General features: G+C 42.3%; 1 protein-coding gene across 1 annotated transcript in view; it reads right to left on the bottom strand.

Moving 5' to 3' along the window:
- Positions 1-508: 508 nt before the first annotated feature.
- Positions 509-18950, bottom strand: part of MCM4 (minichromosome maintenance complex component 4) — a 34354-nt gene continuing 15912 nt past the window's right edge. The window contains exons 12-17 of the mRNA XM_073631568.1: positions 10459-10824; positions 9867-9994; positions 7738-7945; positions 3865-4093; positions 2591-2724; positions 509-956 (exon numbers count right to left, since the gene is read on the bottom strand). Coding sequence (XP_073487669.1) covers positions 864-956; positions 2591-2724; positions 3865-4093; positions 7738-7945; positions 9867-9994; positions 10459-10824 — 1158 coding nt within the window. The 3' untranslated portion in view covers positions 509-863. The remainder of the gene's footprint in view (positions 957-2590; positions 2725-3864; positions 4094-7737; positions 7946-9866; positions 9995-10458; positions 10825-18950) is intronic.

Genomic DNA, 18950 nt, shown 5'->3' with positions numbered 1-18950 from the left:
AAAAAAAAAATTATGTCAAAAGGCGACCCAAGAATGTTGAGCAGTTAGAATCCTACTTCAGGCAAGAATGGGACAACATTCCTCTCCCAAAACTCAACTGGTCCCTGCAGTTCCCAGATGTTTACAGTGCATTGTTAAAAGAGGGGATGCTACCGTGGTAAACATGGACTCTCCCAACTTCGAGACATATTGCAGCCATCACTTAAGTTTTTTTTTTCCTTCCATGAAATGTTACATTTTCTCAGTTTAAACATTCAATACGTTTTCTATTGTGCATAAAATATGGGTTTCTGAGATCTGAAAATCATTGCATTCTGTTTGTATGCAGACTTTACACAGAATCCTAACTGTATTGGAATTGGGGCCGCAAATCTAAACAGGACATTAGCCTCCCTATGGCCAGCAATGGTCTTGGGGCCGGAGATGAGCCTTGGTCATCAAGAAGCTAGGCTTACTAGCGTGGGACACAAAAGGGAGAGGGGAAAAGAAAAACCCATTTCAAACAAGACACATCACAATGGCATATTTAATTATTAATAATGTAACAGGTAAAGAATAGGCATTACAAAATTTCTGAAAACATCTACAAAAATGTAGCACTTTACATTGCCTCTAAAGCAAAAATCTTTACACAAAACCAGTGCTTTGCCTACAAGCCCAAATGTGGTTGCATAAAAACAAATTATGGCAAAGTTTACATGGTTTCATTCTATGAATTAGTAAATTCATAAAAGCATATGGAGATATAATTTGAAACAATATCCATAATTACAAGAATTACTCCTGGGAGCTTTCACTGTGCATGGATTCTCAGACCACACACACGTAGCAGTAAACATTACTGCTAAAAATAAAAGCATGTTTTACAACAAACGGACAGTCTTCCCAGTCACAGTCAGGTAGTCCTCATCTGCCAATGCATGCAGAGCTTCATCAAACATGTCTTTTGTAATTGCCTGTAATGACAAGGGTTTAGTTATTAAGCTTTATGAGAACTTGCACGGTATACATGTGCTGAGGAAAACATTTTCTGCTCTACATTGGTAATTGTACACACATTTTACACACTTTTGGTTTTAAACTCCAAGTGCTGTACTCACATCTCCCTGATCTATACTAAAAAAAAAAAAAAAAAAAAACTTAAATGCACTCCCTCTCCTTTTACTCTTCACACAGGAACTCGGACTGTCAATCAAATCCTGTGAGGAGAATTCGGAGCAGGGCCAAGCCATGGTGGGTTTCTTTGGAGCTCAGGAGTTTGCATGCTCATGTCCCCCCCACAGCAAACAGCTTGCTATGGGGGCACACGCAAAAAAGAGGAGGAGCCAAGATCGTTTGCAGGGGACTGGAGGTTTGGGGCTGCTCTGCAATACCACTGCACAGGAGCAGGGGAGTATAACAGGTTTATTTGAAATTAAAAAAAATAAAATAGAAATCTTGCTGCTTCAGACAGGCGAGAATAATTCAGGAGCTGGGCCATGGGCATTAATACAATAACTGCATTAAAACTGCATTTACTGTATGCAGCATTTGCAATGTTCATATGGTTAACTTAACGCAAAGAATGCATTAAAAGAGGGAGTAAACTCTGATGGATTTTACTTCCTCCTTATCACCCTGCAAAGTAAAAGCATAACAGGCTAGTGTGCATCACATACTAACCCATTATGTGCCACTTGCCTGCAAACAAAGCCCATGATGTCCCCACTGGTGGAAGCATCCATCTTCACCCCCTTCCTTCTGGGGCCGCGGACTCCAGCTCTGACTGGCCAGAGTCATGTGATGTCACTCCCAGGCATGCGCGGGAGGCAACGGTCACGGAATGGGCCCTATAAAACCAGTACGATCGCGCCCTTTCTAAAGTGCACCAATGACGTGGGCACAAGCGTATATGGTAAATATCTCCTAAACCGTGGTTTAGGAGACATTTCCAGTATCTACAGGTAAGCCTTATCATAGGCTTACCTGTAGAGAAAAGTACTACTTCAGGAATGTTGCATTTACAGTACATGCTTTAATCCATGGGGGTGTATACAACTTACATCCTGGGAAAAATAAATATGCAGAGCATAGGTTCTATATTTGTTGCCATCTTTCCACTGCCCTCCGACAGCTCTTACTGGTAGATTCCCAGTGTCATCTTGACTTGCTCTAACAGCAGACTCTACAGTGAAAAACAGAACTTCCAAGCAGGTTTTGAACCACTAATACAATGCTATATTCAGAAATACAATGCAACGGTACATTGTACTTGTTCCATTTATCCGCAGAAAAGAGGGACCCAAGATTTGCAGATGGCATCTGGTAAAACAACCTACCAATTACTTCATTGTAATTAAAGTTCTTCCTATTTAACCTATTACCTCAAAGTTAACCATTTTCCTGCTTATTTTTAAAATTATATTCAAAAGCATATTTATAAAGCTGTGAATGACATTCACTGCAGGTGAATCAATCACGAATATAAAAACAAATGTACCAGAAGATACACCCAAAGGGCAGGTGTAAAGTTCACTGCTTTATAAAATCTGCAAAATTGCAACAGATCACGCAATATGTATTTTAATATACAAATGGAAAAACTACATACGGAATCAGACTGTGCCCGGAGATCCTCAAACAGCTGTTGATATTTCAAAGCTGGCGTTTTGCCCTTCGACTGGATAAGTTTTTTCAAAGCCTGAGCCAATTCCTCTTTACGCTTACGGGCTGTGGCACTCATTCCTTGAAAGAAAAGGGTTGTCCGTTAAAAACTATATAGAATGCATAGGGATAATCTCTGCTCACCTTTATTAGAGAATGATTCTATGCACAGCACAAAGCAGTGCTGGATGCTCCCCATCAATCATACTAGCTTTAGGTTAGGACTAGATGAGTAATGTTCAAATTCAGATACTTAAATCTCACAAGGAACTGGCTGGCCAGGTGTAAGGCGAATATTCACAAAGGACATACTTAAAATGGGAAAAAGAGCAGAGCAACTCCTAATAGTTTTCTGCAACACAACTATTTCAGCAGTGTGATCATGGGAGATAGACTGCATAACATTATGCTACTGAAATCCCTTTGTGAAGCATATCACAATAATGTGATAGAGATCATCAACTCATGAGCCGTGTACTAGAAATTGTATAGTCCCAGCCTTTACAGTATTTTATGGAACTGCGTTCACAATTAAAAACAAAAATCATTCCTAATGACTATGCTTCAAAACTTTCCCCTTTAGTCCTACAGGGAATGTTTTGGTAGAGGGCTTCTGCTTAGTGTATGCAAAACGTATTACTCCACTCTAGTGTAGAAATTGTTGTCCATTTACCCACTGGGAAGATTGACACCCTCTATCTATACTAGTGACTAATGTATCAAGGACAAAAAGTGATGGGAAATTAAAATGTTTGGCGTCACAAAAAAAACAGGACTAGGAGGGAAAATATTCGAATGGGGACACTTAGTCCAGTGACAAAGTATAAAATGTGTTTCCTTTAACAGGAAGTCAGGAATTCTGAAAAAATAAAAAACCCTTGTCACTACTTGAAAAATCTACATCTTGCCAGGAATTCCTCTCCTGGTATGTAGTGTGAGCTTCAGCTGTAACTCAGATTTGAAGGATTAATTGATGTCACCACTGTGCTACTCACTGTTCTACTTGCTGGAGGCTCTGACAAAAGAGCAAAATCCTGCCTTTACCTAGATGACTGCTGCCACAAAGAATCAGGGCAAAACAAGACATGGGAAAACAGTAATAAAAGAAAGACCAGCTGCATGGAAAAAATGCTAGTGGCTAGTCCACTGCCAGACTTTTGGGGCAGGTTCCAGAGGTAAAGGGGAAAACCCCCCCCCCCCGACATAGGAAACCCCAGTTACCTGTGGTAAGAATAGAAATATCTACAATGCCAGTCCTAGGATCTGTGGCAGACTGCTTTAATGCCTCACGATGAAGACGTTTGGCTTCTTCTACATCAATGGTCTCAACTTTACTAGAAAATCGCACTTTAGCATGAGCTTCAGAAAGACGTATTAACGACTCCAATTGCCTGGGATAAGCTGAAACCATGCCACGGCCACTGCCAATTTTCCTCATGTCTACATAGGCCTGAAATATAAAAAGATATGCTAGTAAAAAGCTCCAAAACTATTCCAAAGAGGTTGCCTATAGCACATCTCCCAACCTCTCAATTTAACACCAATCTTCTTTCCTTCCCCATATTCAAAGACTGTTACAGGGGCAAGAAACACCATTTTAGCAAGAGTGCACCCAATACTTTTAAAATAACACATTTTTGATCTATACAATGCCAACTTTAAATAATGGGTTTTGGTTTTAGGGCTCATGCACACTGCAGCTCAAAAAAGCTGCTTCTACAGGCCTTTGAGTTTTTTTTTCCTCTGTCTTTTAACCACTTGCCAACCAAGCCAATTCTGACATTTCTCTCCTACATGTAAAAATCATTTTTTGCTAGAAAAGTACATAGAACCCCCAAACATTATATTCGTTTTTTTTTTTTTTTTTAGCAGAGACCTTAGAGAATACAATGGCGGTTGTTGCAACTTTTTATCTCGCACAGTATTTGCGCAGCAATTTCTCAAACGCGTTTTTTTATGGAAAAAAAAAAAAATAAATAAAAATAACTCAGTAAAGTTAGCTAGTGGAATGGCGCCAAACTTCAGTACTTAAAAATCCCTATAGGCGATGCTTTAGGCCTAATGTACACGGGACGCTGAGGAAACCCCTTCTGAACAATTTTTTTTGACAGCTTGAAACCGGTGTTTAAAAACACCCATTTAGCCGCGTTTGCATCAAGGAGCGTTTATTTAACATCATAAGATTCTCCCAAAGTAAAACAGTATTATTTAACTATTTTAGCCATTCTGTGAGACCAGAGTGAGTAGCAGCAGTGTACTTGTATCTACCTCAATTTCGGTGCTTTTATTATGGATCCCATAATGAGCACATGTGAGGAAATTAAAAAAGCCAGATATGAAATTTCATGCAACTCAACTGTGTTTGATCAAGTCAGGGGTCAAGCTCAATGGTGGGGTCATCTGGTTCAAATTACAATTCTACTTTGGCCAACAGGAATGCTAGTGGTGTATCGGATTGGATCATGCTCAATAGGGGTATACAAATGGTCTATGAAGCATTGCAAGCAATTACATGCTTTTAAAATATTTTTTTAGTGGTTCATTTGTTATTTTTTAGTTTTGTAATGAAAAAAAGAAAAATAGGCCACCTTTAAAAACTAAAAACGCAGCTAAACGCCGGTAACGCGTTTGGCGTCTGAACTCCTTTTTGCCTTCAAAGAAAAGCCTCTAAATGCAACTGCCTAAAAACGATATTAAAGCGGTTGTATACCTTTATTTTACCTGTAGGTAAAAAAAAAAATATCTCCTAAACCTGTAAGGTTTAGGAGATATTCCCCTCGCAATGAGCCGCTGACTGCAGCTGCGCATGCGCACAGGGGATGCTCGGCTGACAGCCCGGCAAACTCCGGAGCTTGCCGGGCAGAAGTCTCCAGCTCGCATGCGCGGGAGTGACGACATCGCGGCTCCGGCCACTCACAGTGCCGGAGTCGCGATACCCGGAAGACACGCCGAGGGGAGCTGTCAGCTCCCTCGGCGTGGACCAGGTGAGATGCCGGCGCCTCGTTCTAAGGTAAGTATCTCATAATGAGCTAGTATGCGGTGCATACTAGCTCATTATGCCTTTTCCCTTGCAGGTGTAGAAAATAAATAAATAAATAAAAAAAGACAGCGGGTATACAACCGCTTTAAACGAACCTGTGTACATGTACACATAAAGATAACATTGTTTTGTTTTAGGGGCAGCTGAAAAAAGCAGCCAACTGCCTCTGAACGTCCGTTTACCAGCAGCAGTGTACATGAGGCCTTAAATTTTTTTTACTGGTTACATGTTTTGAGTTACAGAGGAGGTCTAGGGCTAGAATTATTGCTCTCGCTCTAACATTCACAGCGACATCAGGCGTGTGTTGTTTGAACACAGTTTTCATATGTGGGTGGGACTTACATATGTGTTCGCTTTTTATTGTTAATTTTACTTAAAATTTTTTAGTTGACACTTTGATCAAAATTTTTTTTTTTTTTTTTTTTTTACTTATTCCTATTATGAATGTAAACATACCTTGTAATAGGAATATGACATGAATGGTCCTCTTTACAGTGAGACATGGGGTCAATAAGACCCCACATCTCACCTCTAGGCTGAGAAAGCTGAACATAAAAAAAACAAAAAAAACAAAACCCCCCCCCCCCCCAACAAAAAAAAACACACTTCCCAGCCGAGGCGGCGCTTGTTTGAATGCAGAGGCCAGGCGTGATGTCATATGGGGGGCGCTAACGTCCCCTCTCGCTCCGCAAGAACGATTAAGCGGCTGACCAGTCGCTATGATCGTTCTTATGGTGTAGGGAATCGCCGGCTGAAAAAGACAATATCGGAATGTCTGTAGCTTCAGGCATCATTCAGACATACCCCCACAAAAGCAAGGATGTCATAACGGCCGGCAGTGGGTAAGTGGTTAAAGTGGTTGTAAACTCAGAAAAAAAAAAACCCTGTAGGACAAAGGCATAATGAGCTAGTGTGCATCAATACTTACCTTAGATCGAAGCTGTCGCCGGTTCCCGTTGTGACCGGTGACATGTCTCCCAGAGTTATTTCTGGGTTTGTGGGCTCCGGCGCGGGGATTGGCTGGAACGTCACCGGTCATGGCTACTGAAGAAACGGCACGTGTCGTTGTGCTGATGACGTCGGCACATGGGGATACAGTGAATATCTCCTAAACCTAAATTTTAGGAGATATTCACAGTACCTACAGGTAAGCCTTATTATAGGCTCACCTCTGGGTAAAAGTGGTGTAACAGGGTTTACGACCACTTTAACTCCCCTCTAGTCTTTGCACACTATAGGGGTTTTCAGGAGTTTAGTGGCAGTGGAGTTGAAGCAGAAAAAAAAACAAAAAAACAAAAACACCACACACACACCACCTGAATTCTCAAACATGCATTAATGCATGTTAGGGGCATTCGGTGTTTAAGTTTAAATTGAGTATAGGGGAAGGTTTTGGATAAAAACACTTATAAAAGCAAATGTCCATAAATGCTAAAACTCTAGTGCAATGAGCATTTAAGCTGCTTTTTCTACCAGAGGTTCTGTAACTTTTTTTTTTTGCAACCTAATGTGCATGGACCCCTTGCTGCCAACAATCTGTCAACACCCCGGTCCGGTTTACAATAGCATTTCCAATATAACTAGAACATGCAATTTTACAGCTTAAAGTGGAGGGCCTGAAAAAAAAAAAAAAAATTGCACCAAAAATCTTAAAAAAAAAAAAAATTTTGAAAAAAAAAAATTTTTTTAAACTTACCTGAACCCTTGTTGCTAGGCAGTCTTCCTAATCTGCCTCTTCCTTTTCCACGGCGTGTCCTGTTTCTCGGTGAGCGGCCCCATTGCCTTCTGGGAACTGTGTTCCCAGAAAACCACAGGGCCATTCACAGAGCTCGCGCGTGCGCAGTAGGAAACTGGCAGTGAAGCCGCAAGGCTCCACTGCCTGTTCCCTTAGTTAGGATGGCGGTGCCGGGACCCGAGAGCCGAAGGACAGGTCGGCCGACATCACGGGCACCCAGGACAGGTAAGTGTACTTATTTAAAGTCAGCAGCTACAGTGTTTGTAGCTGCTGACATTAAAAAAAATTTGCTGGCCGAATCCCACTTTAAAAAGTATACCTCAATAAGAGCTTGGCTTGCTTCCTCACTAAGCCGGGGATGCACATAGGTTCGGGCATATGCAATATAGTCCTTTAACACTGCCATGTCCAATTGCTCTTCATTTAACTGCTCTTCACTCTGATAGTATAAGGCAACAAGATGGTGAGCCAGGCGTCTGTCATAGGTCTCATCTTGAGGGTCCAACATCAAAAATATCAGGTCGAATCTTGAAATGAAAGGGAGCAAAAAGATTAATATCGTTTTAAAACTCTTGCAGACTAAAAGAGCAAGGATCTTCAGCATGATGCCTAGGTTCTATTTTGGAACTAAGACTGCAGCATTGTGGGCTCTTAGTTTAAAGACCATTCTGTCACCAATAACACTGGTCTCTCACTAAAGATGGGAAGACCACTGATGGGTGGTCAGATTGGCTAATTCCGATCACGACAGCCAATCTTGGCTTATTTTATGAAACAAATCTTTCTGCTTAGCTATCAATGTGCCCCACAGTGAGAAACTGACAGCTGATGCTAGCAACATGCAGCTGTTAGAAGTAAAATAGACAAAACTAAAAGCATTTTAAAAATAATGTAATGTAAGAAGACACAGGGTGTACACCAGTGGTCTCCAAACTGGCCCGAGGGCCGGATGTGGTCTTTGCTTGCTTTTATCTGGCCCTTGGGGCACCATTTCATCCACTGACACCAATGGAGGGGCACAATTCCTTCCAATGACAGCAAATATGGGGCACAAATTCCTCCCAATGACACCAAGTCCTCCCATTGCCACCAAAGGAGGTGCATGATTTTTTTGCCACTGATGTGGGGACCTTTACTACTCCCACTAGCCACAGTCCGGCCCCCCTAAAGTCTGGCCCTTTGTTTCAAAAGTTTAGAGACCCTTGGTGTACACTGTCAGAACCACTTGTTAAGCTGACACAAGCCTCTACCATCTGCTCTAAAATGCAAAAAAAGATGGTACAGAGTGCCCAAGACACTAGCTTTAGCATACTCCCCAGTCTGATAGGTGCTACAGAGGATGTGGCATGCAGGGCTCTCACCTTCATATTTTGTGGGGTTGCCCTTACTGGGCAGAAATTGGAAAACTTCTCGGACATTACTACTTTCCAGATAGATGATAACCCATGCAATGTATACTGCAGACCACTATTAGGGCCTATGAGAGTAGTGTAACCCCCTCACTTGCTGAGGGCTGCTAAGACTTTGATTCTGCTGTTTTGGACACAAACAGGTAACCAGAGTGGAGTACTGATAAGGTACATTTAATTACGGAAGCTTAAGAATGGGACATATGCCGGTCAGGATTAATATGACAAGTTCTACACGATACAGGGCACTTGGATCCATTTCAAATCTACAAGATTGGATCATCCATTCCCCATTACTAGGTATATCGGTTGTTGACAAATGGCAGCAAGTTATATGGCCCCCAAAATGTTGCTGTTACTTTTCTGGATTTTTATCAAGGCACTGACCTCAGACCGTACAGCTCCGTCTTTTGTTGTATTTTTTGTTCAATTAACCTCTCACCCACAATTTTTGTTAACTTACTCTATCCCTTAATGGAGAGGAGGAAGTTTGAATTACCGGTAAGTAGTATGTTGCTAACCATTATGTTTTCAGGATACTTTTGTATTTTATTTGCATGCATTTTTTGACATCTACCTTAACTTCAGGGGCTGTGTGAATTCTTCACTTTGCCTAATGTTCCCAAGTACATTTATGGACAATGTATGCAGATTGTCTACCCTCGGCTTTACTTCTTTTGTAAAACGCTCCCTATATTCTATATATGTTTATTTAAATGTACATTTTGAAACATAGTAATAAAGATTAAAAAATAAATGTAAATCCCATTTAACATTGTTGTTGATTTACAAGCCATAGACTCTTGGCTCAAAGACTGAATTTGTTTTTTGAGAGGTTGTTCAAGACAATTTATCCCACTCTGCCAAAAAGCAGCGATGTGGCAAAACCACTGGTCGGCTATTCAGAGCCAAAATATCACATGGCTTGGAGCAGGGGGTCAATGCACTAACCTGGGATCTGTGTTGGGACACATGTACTGGTGGGGGTGTTCATTGTACTGAAATACTGTCATTCAGCCTCTATATTTAAGTAGCATACCTGGATAACAGTGTGTGAGGAAGCTGAATGTTCTCAATGGTTGTTTTCTTCGGATTCCACTGAGATTCTACAGGATTTGCAGCAGCTAGGACAGATGTGCGTGCATTCAGCTGACAGATGATTCCAGCCTTTATAAAAAAAAAAAAAAAAAAAAAAATATATATGAATAAAAAGAATGAAAAATCTGAGATAAAACACTGGCTGATGGGAACCCAAAAAAGTGCACACATTGATGGTGTGTGCTGAAGTAAACCATGTACATCACAGTTTAAGATTTTTCCCCCTTTGTTAGAATTATACTGCAATGCATGCAGTAATTTTTTCAGGGCACACCACTGCAATGTAGTGGTGTAAACTTCCTTGACAGGGAAAGAGCTCTCATGCAGTTGGTGTAACAAACCTTTAAACTCTATAGGCTGAGAAGAGTTGGCTGCAGTTCACTGGTAAAACATTTGCTATATATCTATTCCTTTTCTTGCATGCAAATTTTAAGTATATTTACAAAAAAGGATTTACAGACAAGCAAGATCTACATTAGGTCCTATTCCAGCATATAAAATTGACCTAGAAAAGATCATGGACATGTATTTACCTTTGCTATGGAAAGGGTCTGCTGTTCCATGACTTCATGCAACACAGATCTGGTGCTCTCATTCATTTTGTCAAATTCATCAATACAGCAGATACCATTGTCACTTAACACAAGAGCTCCTGTTTGAAGAACCAGTTGTCGAGTTTCTGGGTCCTTTGTCACATAAGCTGTTAAACCAACAGCGCTGGATCCCTTTCCAGAAGTGTACTGGCCTCTAGGGACAAGGTTGTAGACATACTGCAGAAGCTGAGATTTACTTGTACCAGGATCACCACATAAAAGGATATTAACTTCTGCTCTAAAGTTGCCTCTTCCAGTATGACTGAAGTCCTTGCGTGTACCACCAAACAGCTGCAGAAGAATACCCTGTAAAAAGACACCAACACCACTTTTACAAAACGTTCTCTGCCTTTAAATGATATCCAAATAATGTTCTGTTTTGCAAACGTATTAAACTTTTTGAAAAATCTTTAGACGATATATCAAAACACTGATTTCCAGCCATGTTATTCAAACACACAAAAAATAAATACATAATTGAAGCTCAGCAGGTCCTAAATGTTGTGGGTGCATTAGTTTAACTCCTCATTGTTACCTGAATATATATATATATATATAGATCGAGAGAAAATATAATATATTTATATATATATATATATATATATATATATATATATATATATATATATATTAATATATATATATATTTATTAATATATATATATATTTATTAATATATATATATATATATATATATATATATATATATATATATATATATATATATATATATATATATATTGAGAGCGAGAGATAGATATAGATATATACACACACACACACATATACACACACACAGTGAGGCAAAAAAGTATTTAGTCAGCCACCAATTGTGCAAGTTCTCCCACTTAACCTCCCTGGCGGTATGATTATTTCTGATTTTAGGTGCTGAAAGCGGTACAATTATTTTGCAAGGAAATTTGGCGTTTTATATTGTAGGCCTGTAATTCTTAATAACAACACACTTAAATCTGTCCAAACAAGAGTCTAGTAGATATCCCGGGTATGATAAAGTTTGAAACACAAAAACATAAATTATAATATAATAAAAAAAAAAAATAATAATTAAAAAAAATAAAAAATAAATAGTAATAAAATAAATTTCCACACGATTCACTATCGCTCAATTCTGCAAGTGTTCTAATTTACTATCGCTGTTTTCTAGCTGGTCTAAAGCCATTTTTGACGTAAAGGGACACTTTTTGGTTGCTATGGACAATCTCCAGTTTCCAGGCAGAAAGAACAGTATATGCAATATAAAACTGCATGCAGGGCATGGGCCAGAGCACTGGGGACAAATGGGATGTGAAATGATTTCATACAGTACTGTAATCTGTAAGATTACAGTACTGTATGTGTTATGCTTTTTACATTTTTTTGAATTTGCCGCCAGGTTCCGCCCCCGTGCGTCGCGCCGCTCGCAGGGAACGGAGCCTGGCACGGAGAGGCTTCGGAGGAGGACAGAGCCCTCGGACACTGCGGGGGACATCGCAGGATCCCGGGGACAAGGTAAGTAAAGCCGCCCCAGGATCCTGCAATGCGATCCCGAGTGTGGCTCGGGGTTACCGCTAATGGTACTGAATTTTAACCCCGAGCCACACTCGGGAATACCGCCAGGGAGGCTACTAAGATGAGAGAGGCCTGTAATTGTCATCATAGGTATACCTCAACTATGAGAGACAAAATGTGGAAACAAATCCAGACAATCACATTGTCTGATTCTTGAAAGAATTTATTTGCAAATTATGGTGGAAAATAAGTATTTGGTCACCTACAAACAAGCAAGATTTCTGGCTCTCACAGACCTGTATTCTGTATGTTCTTTAAGAGGCTCCTGTCCTCCACTCTTTACCTGTATTAATGGCACCTGTTTGAACTTGTTATCAGTATAAAAGACACCTGTCCACAACCTCAAACAGTCACACTCCAAACTCCACTATGGTGAAGACCAAAGAGCTGTCGAAGGACACCAGAAACAAAATTGTAGACCTGCACCAGGCTGGGAAGACTGAATCTGCAATAGGCAAGCAGCTTGGTGTGAAGAAATCCACTGTGGGAGAAATAATTAGAAAATGGAAGACATACAAGACCACTGATTATCTCCCTCGATCTGGGGCTCCACGCAAGATCTCACCCCGTGGGGTCAAAATGATCACAAGAACGGTGAGCAAAAATCCCAGAACCACACGGGGGGGGGGGGGACCTAGAGAATGACCTGCAGAGAGCTGGGATCAACGTAACAAAAGCTACCATCAGTAACACTACGCCGCCAGGGATTCAGATCCTGCAGTGCCAGACGTGTCCCCCTGTTTAAGCCAGTACATGTCCGGGCCTGTCTGAAGTTTGCTAGAGAGCATTTGGATGATCCAGAAGATGATTGGGAGAATGTCATATGGTCAGATGAAAATAAAGTAGAACTGTTTGGTAAAAACACAACTCGTCGTGTTTGGAGGAGAAACAATGCTCAGTTGCAACCAAAGAACACCATACCTACTGTGAAGCATGGGGGTGGCAACATGTTTTGGGGCTTCTTCTCTGCAAAGGGAACAGGACAACTGACCCATGTACATGAAAGAATGAATGGGGCCACGTATCGTGAGATTTTGAGTGCAAACCTCCTCCCATCAGCAAGGGCATTGAAGATGAAATGTGGCTGAGTCTTTCAGCATGACAATGATCCCAAACACAACGCCCGGGCAACGAAGGAGTGGCTTCGTAAGAAGCATTTCAAGGTCCTGGAGTGGCCTAGTCAGTCTCCAGATCTCAACCCCATAGAAAACCTTTGGAGGGAGTTGAAAGTCCATGTTGCCCAGCGACAGCCCCAAAACATCACTGCTCTAGAGGAGATCTGCATGGAGGAATGGGCCAACATACCAGCAACAGTGTGTGACAACCTTGTGAAGACTTACAGAAAACGTTTGAACTCTGTCATTGCCAACAAAGGATATATAACAAAGTATTGAGATTAACTTTTGATATTGACCAAATACTTATTTTCCAACATAATTTGCAAATAAATTCTTTCAAAAATCAGAGAATGTGATTGTCTGGATTTGTTTCCACATTTTGTCTTTCATAGTTGAGGTACACCTATGATGACAATTACAGGCCTCTCATCTTTTTAAGTGGGAGAACTTGCACAATTGGTGGCTGACTAAATACTTATTTGCCCCACTGTGTGTGTGTATATATATATATATATTATATATATATACACATACACATACATACACATATACACACACACACACATACATACACACGCACATATACACACCCTGTTAGACTTACCGGTATTTCCAGGACAGCTACTTGAGATTGGCTCCGCCCTCCACAGGAAACAAATCAGATGCAATTTAAAAGGCCCTTCCCTTTCCTCTGACCCTCAGTTGTTTAGAAGATCAAAGCAACCTCCACCAATGGTGCACCGGCAGAGAAAAAAAACAGAAACCATAAAAACACACGACCACCAGGTAAACATGGTCGACCAGTGAAAAAATAGAATAAGGTGGGAATATAGACGCTGTCCTGGAAGGTTCCTGGAAATACCTTTACCGGTAAGTCTAACGGGGTTTTCCCCCCTTCACCTTCCAGGACAGCTACTTGAGAGGATAAGCAAGATTCTATACCTTAGGGAGGAACGACAGCCTGAAGAACTTTCCTACCAAAGGAAAGGTCCTGGCTGGAAAGCATCTGAACTCTATAATGCTTGACAAACCCATGAGAGGACCAGACGGCAGCTTTTTTTTTTTTTTTTTAAAAGGAACATGTTTATTCAGAAAGCAAAAAGAAAAGCACATATACATGGTTTACATTTCACAGATGATTGGATCAATGAAAAAAAGGGAAAAAGAAAAGGCGAAAAGGGGCATGGCACACGAATGGGCTTGCATCCTGAGCATCTTAGTCCAGAAAGCTTTGACATTCCTACAGTGGTATACAATGTGAGTTAACGGTACATAGAAAAATCTGGGCACTCCCTTCACATATTAAGGCCTTTCTTACATGTTCATGTGAAAACAGTTTTAATTCCTCGACCCAAATCATATATATGTCTATACATCACATGTATTCGTGTTATTAAGCCACGTATCCCAGACCTTATTGTACTTCGTGGGACATCCCCTATGTTTGTATATTACTTTTTTGTATGGTAGTGATATGTTCACTGCTTTAATCCAGTCCTGGAAGGTGGGAGGAATGGCCCTCATCCAGTGTTTTGCCACTAGTTTTCTGGCACAAAAAAGTGTTTCATATAGGAGAGTAGCTGTAAATTTATCGATAGTTATATCTGGAAGTAACCCTAACACACATAATCTCGGCTCCAGTTGGACAGGGGAGCCCATTTCATCATGCAGGAATGCAATAATTTGTGACCAATAGTTCTGGATAGCCGGACAGGACCACAAAAGGTGAAAAAATGAACTGGATAAACTAGTACACCTTGGACATTGTGTGTTCTGGTTCTGAGAAAATTTAGCTATTCTGGCTGGTGTTAGATATGATTTGTGGATTATGTACAGCTGAGTGAGACGCTCTGGTAACCTTGGGGACACCTTTTTGACATTTTCTAGGACCTCATCCCAGTCCTCGTCCTCCACTGGGCCTATGTCCTCTTCCCAACGAAGTTTCGCCGTATCTATGATACCTGCGTCCATACGTGCTCGCAGGGCGCCATATAAATTTGATATTAATTTGGCCGGGTCTATCCCTGTGATCAAGTCCACCATAGGAAGTACCTGTGGGTTTGGGAAGCCATCACCAAATAGTGTTTGTAGGGCATGTTTCAGCTGCCTGTAGTTAAATGACATGTGTGTGGGTAGCTGAAACTCATCGCAAAGCGATTGGAAGTCTCTCACCCCAAGTGGGGTAACCACCTGGTGTAGGAATATGATCCCCCTTGCTGCCCACCCGGCGGCCCCTGGGACTGATAATAGTTCTCTCATTTGTGGGTTGTGCCATAAGGGAGTATGGGAATGATAAAAATCAGCCCCTGTTAGTTTTAATGCCAATTCCCAAACGCGGCGGTGTTGTGTCAGGAGGGGTCCCCAGTCTCCCGCACCCCTCCTGCTCTCTCTACCCCTAAACAGTACTTGTAGGGGAGAGTAAGTGTCTTTGTTAGGTTTATTACACACAAGGGTCTGGTATCTGATGCTGTCCACGTTATGAATGTAATAAAAGTGCGATAGCTGTGCTGCTATATAGTATGAGTGAAAGTCTGGGAGGGCCGCCCCCCCTGCGGAGGTAGGGTTTTTGAGGGTATTCCAAGCTATTTTGTGTCTATTCGGGCCCCATATGAATGAATTGATAAGTTTGTCGATTGTTTTAAATACTTTGAGGGGGATGAGCACCAGGGAGTTCCAAAACACGTACAAGAATTTTGGCATTATGATCATTTTAATAAGGTTGATCCTACCCATTACCCCCAGTGGGAGTCGTGCCCATATCTGTGTATGTGATTTGAGGTATAGGAATAACGGTTCTATGTTATTATCCAGAAATTCCGTGGGATCCCTAGTTATGTGTATTCCAAGATATTGAATATGTGCCACTCTCCTCAAGGGGTGGGTTGCTGACAGTCTAGTGGGCGGTGATATATCTATAGGCAATATTTGTGATTTTGACCAGTTCATTTGCAACCCCGAATGTGCTCCGAACTCTATCGTCTGGAGAACAGCTCGCAGGGACTGGTCTGTGTCTTCTAAATATAGGAGCATGTCTGCTGCATAGAGACTCACAGTCTCCACCACGCTCCCTACCCGTATTTCCGGATTGTTCCTAATAGATATGGCGAGTGGCTCCACCGCCAGTGCGTAGAGGAGTGGGGAGAGGGGGCATCCTTGTCCTTGGGCGGCACAGTGGCGCAGTGGTTAGCACTCTCGCCTAGCAGTAAGAAGGGTCGCTGGTTTGAATCCCGACCACGACACTACCTGCCTGGAGTTTGCATGTTCTCCCTGTGTCTGCGTGGGTTTCCTCCGGGTACTCCGGTTTCCTCCCACACTCCAAAGACATGCTGGTAGGTTAATTGGATCCTGTCTAAATCGGCCCTAGTATAGGTATGAATGTGAGTTAGGGGACCTTAGATTGTAAGCTCCTTGAGGGTATAGGGACTGATGTGAATGTATAATATATATATGTAAAGCGCTGCGTAAATTGACGGCGCTATATAAGTACCTGAAATAAATAAAAAATAAAAATAAAATAGTCCCTCGCTCAAGGGGAAAGGGGTCCGACGTTATCCCTTTCACTGTTACACGTGCCTCTGGTAGGAAATAAAGTAATTTAACCCATTTCACGAAGTTGGGTCCAAATCCGAATCTCTTCAGACATTCCCACAGATAGCCCCACTCCACGGAGTCAAACGGCTTGGCGGCGTCCAATGCCACCACTGCCCTGCTCCCTCTCTCTTCATGAGCTGCTGAGATATTCATGTATAGGCGACGTAGATTCATGGCCGTGTTTTTTCCGGGCATGAATCCCATCTGATCAGGGTGTATGAGGGACAGTATGATTTGGTTCAGGCGGATAGCTAGGACCTTTGCCAAGATCTTGATATCGGCCTGTAGCAACGATATTGGGCGATAGGACTCGGGAAGAAGGGGGTCTTTGCCCGGCTTGGGGAGCACTATGATCACCGCTTGTCTAAGTGAATGGGAAAGTGATTCGGACTCAAATATGTGGTTATACAGTTTCAATAGCTCAGGTATCAACTCCTCTGAGTAAGCTGCGTAGAAGTCTAGTGGCAGGCCATCTAACCCAGGGGCTTTTGCGGGTGCTAGTGATGCCACAGCCACCGCAATCTCATCTGCAGTTATGGGCGCTTCAAGCTCCACAAGCTGGGATTCTGAGATTTGGGGAAAGGGTACAGACTGGAGAAAGGCACTGGTTTCCTGTGCAGTGACCCGTACCTTAGAGGCATATAGGTCAGCATAATATGCCCGAAATGTATCCGCCACCAACACAGGGTCTGTCAAGAGCGTGTCAGTTGGTGTTTTTAGGGAAACCACCACAGGAGGTCTGGTGTCTTGCCTAGCTAGGTATGCTAACAATTTGCCTGTCCGCTCCCCCTGCTCGAATATTTTCTGCTTTGTAAAGAATAATTTTTGCTTGGCTTTTTCGAAATGTAATTGGTCCACTATTCGGGTGTGAAGTTTCAGTGCTGAAGCCTTATCGGGGGTTGGGTCTGTGCTATATTCGTTAGTGACCTCGTCTAGTTTTTCAGTGGCCTTTTGTAATGTCATTCTTGAAGAAGCTTTTATTCTGTTGATACGTGTTGTCAATATGGTCCGGACGTGCAGTTTGAAGGATTCCCAGACCATATCCACTGGGGCGGTGTTCCTGTTGGTGTTAAAGAAGAATTGCCATTCCCCCTGTATGTCCTCCTGATCTCCCAGGGCCGCCAGCCAGAATGGATGAAGGCGCCACACCCTAGGCCCCGCTGGTGGAGTGAGTGATAGAGAAGCCCAGCAAGGAGCAGGGTCGGACAGGGACCTAGTGCGATAGCCTGCGTCAGTTAGCAAGGGGAGTAAGGTGTTCGAGACCAAGATCATGTCAATGCGTGACATAGAAGAGTGTTGCAGAGAAACATGAAAATGCTTGGGCTGCAGGGTGTTTATGTCGTCATGTGTCTGCAAGTGAGAATTCGGTTAAGGTGCGCCCAAACCTGGTAGTGTTGGGGTGTGGAGCATCTCGACTCAGCTGCAGCCGTTCCATGGAGGGATCAAGGACCATATTGAAATCACCAAGCCATATGGACGGGACCAAGGGGTGTTTTGCCATAAAAAGCAGACCCTCGTTAATCAGAGTGGATGTGTATGGCGGGGGGATATAAAAAGCCATTATGAGATATTGAATGCCTGAGAGGGTGCAGTGCAGGAAAATAAATCTGCCCTGAGGGTCAGTTCGTACTGAAATGCAGCTAAACGGAGTGGACTTGGCGATCAAGATAGATACCCCCCGTGAGTATGGAGTGTGGGTGGCATGGTAGGTCCATCCTATCCACGGACGCCTCAAGGCTCTTTGGATTTGTCCGGTTATATGTGTTTCGACCAGAACCGATATGTCAGCCCGGTACGTTTTAAGGCACTCAAATATAGCGGATCGCTTAATCCTGTCCCTAAGCCCTCTAACGTTCCACGTTAGGAACTTTATATTAGTCATACTGTAGTTGTGGTAAGTTATGAGAATACACGTCACCTAGTTTGGCCTGAAGCGCCTTCACCCGCACTCCATACCACGCTTGCCCCTCATAGCCATTCATTGGTAATCTGTAACCTGTACATTGACCTCTGCTGCAGTGACACGTGTCATAAACATAGTTCCTTAACCAAACCGGGTAGTATTTCCCCTCCCCCCTCCCTGCCCTCCACCTCCCAAACTTGGCTGGGGCATTAAACCCAAAACTTGTGCGATTGCATGTAAACAACTTGCTA

Source organism: Aquarana catesbeiana, linkage group LG05 (genome assembly GCF_042186555.1).
Source record: "Aquarana catesbeiana isolate 2022-GZ linkage group LG05, ASM4218655v1, whole genome shotgun sequence".
NCBI classification, from domain to species: Eukaryota; Metazoa; Chordata; class Amphibia; order Anura; family Ranidae; genus Aquarana; species Aquarana catesbeiana.
Note: the sequence above shows the minus strand (reverse complement) of the source record. Positions and strands in the feature narration are given on the sequence as shown.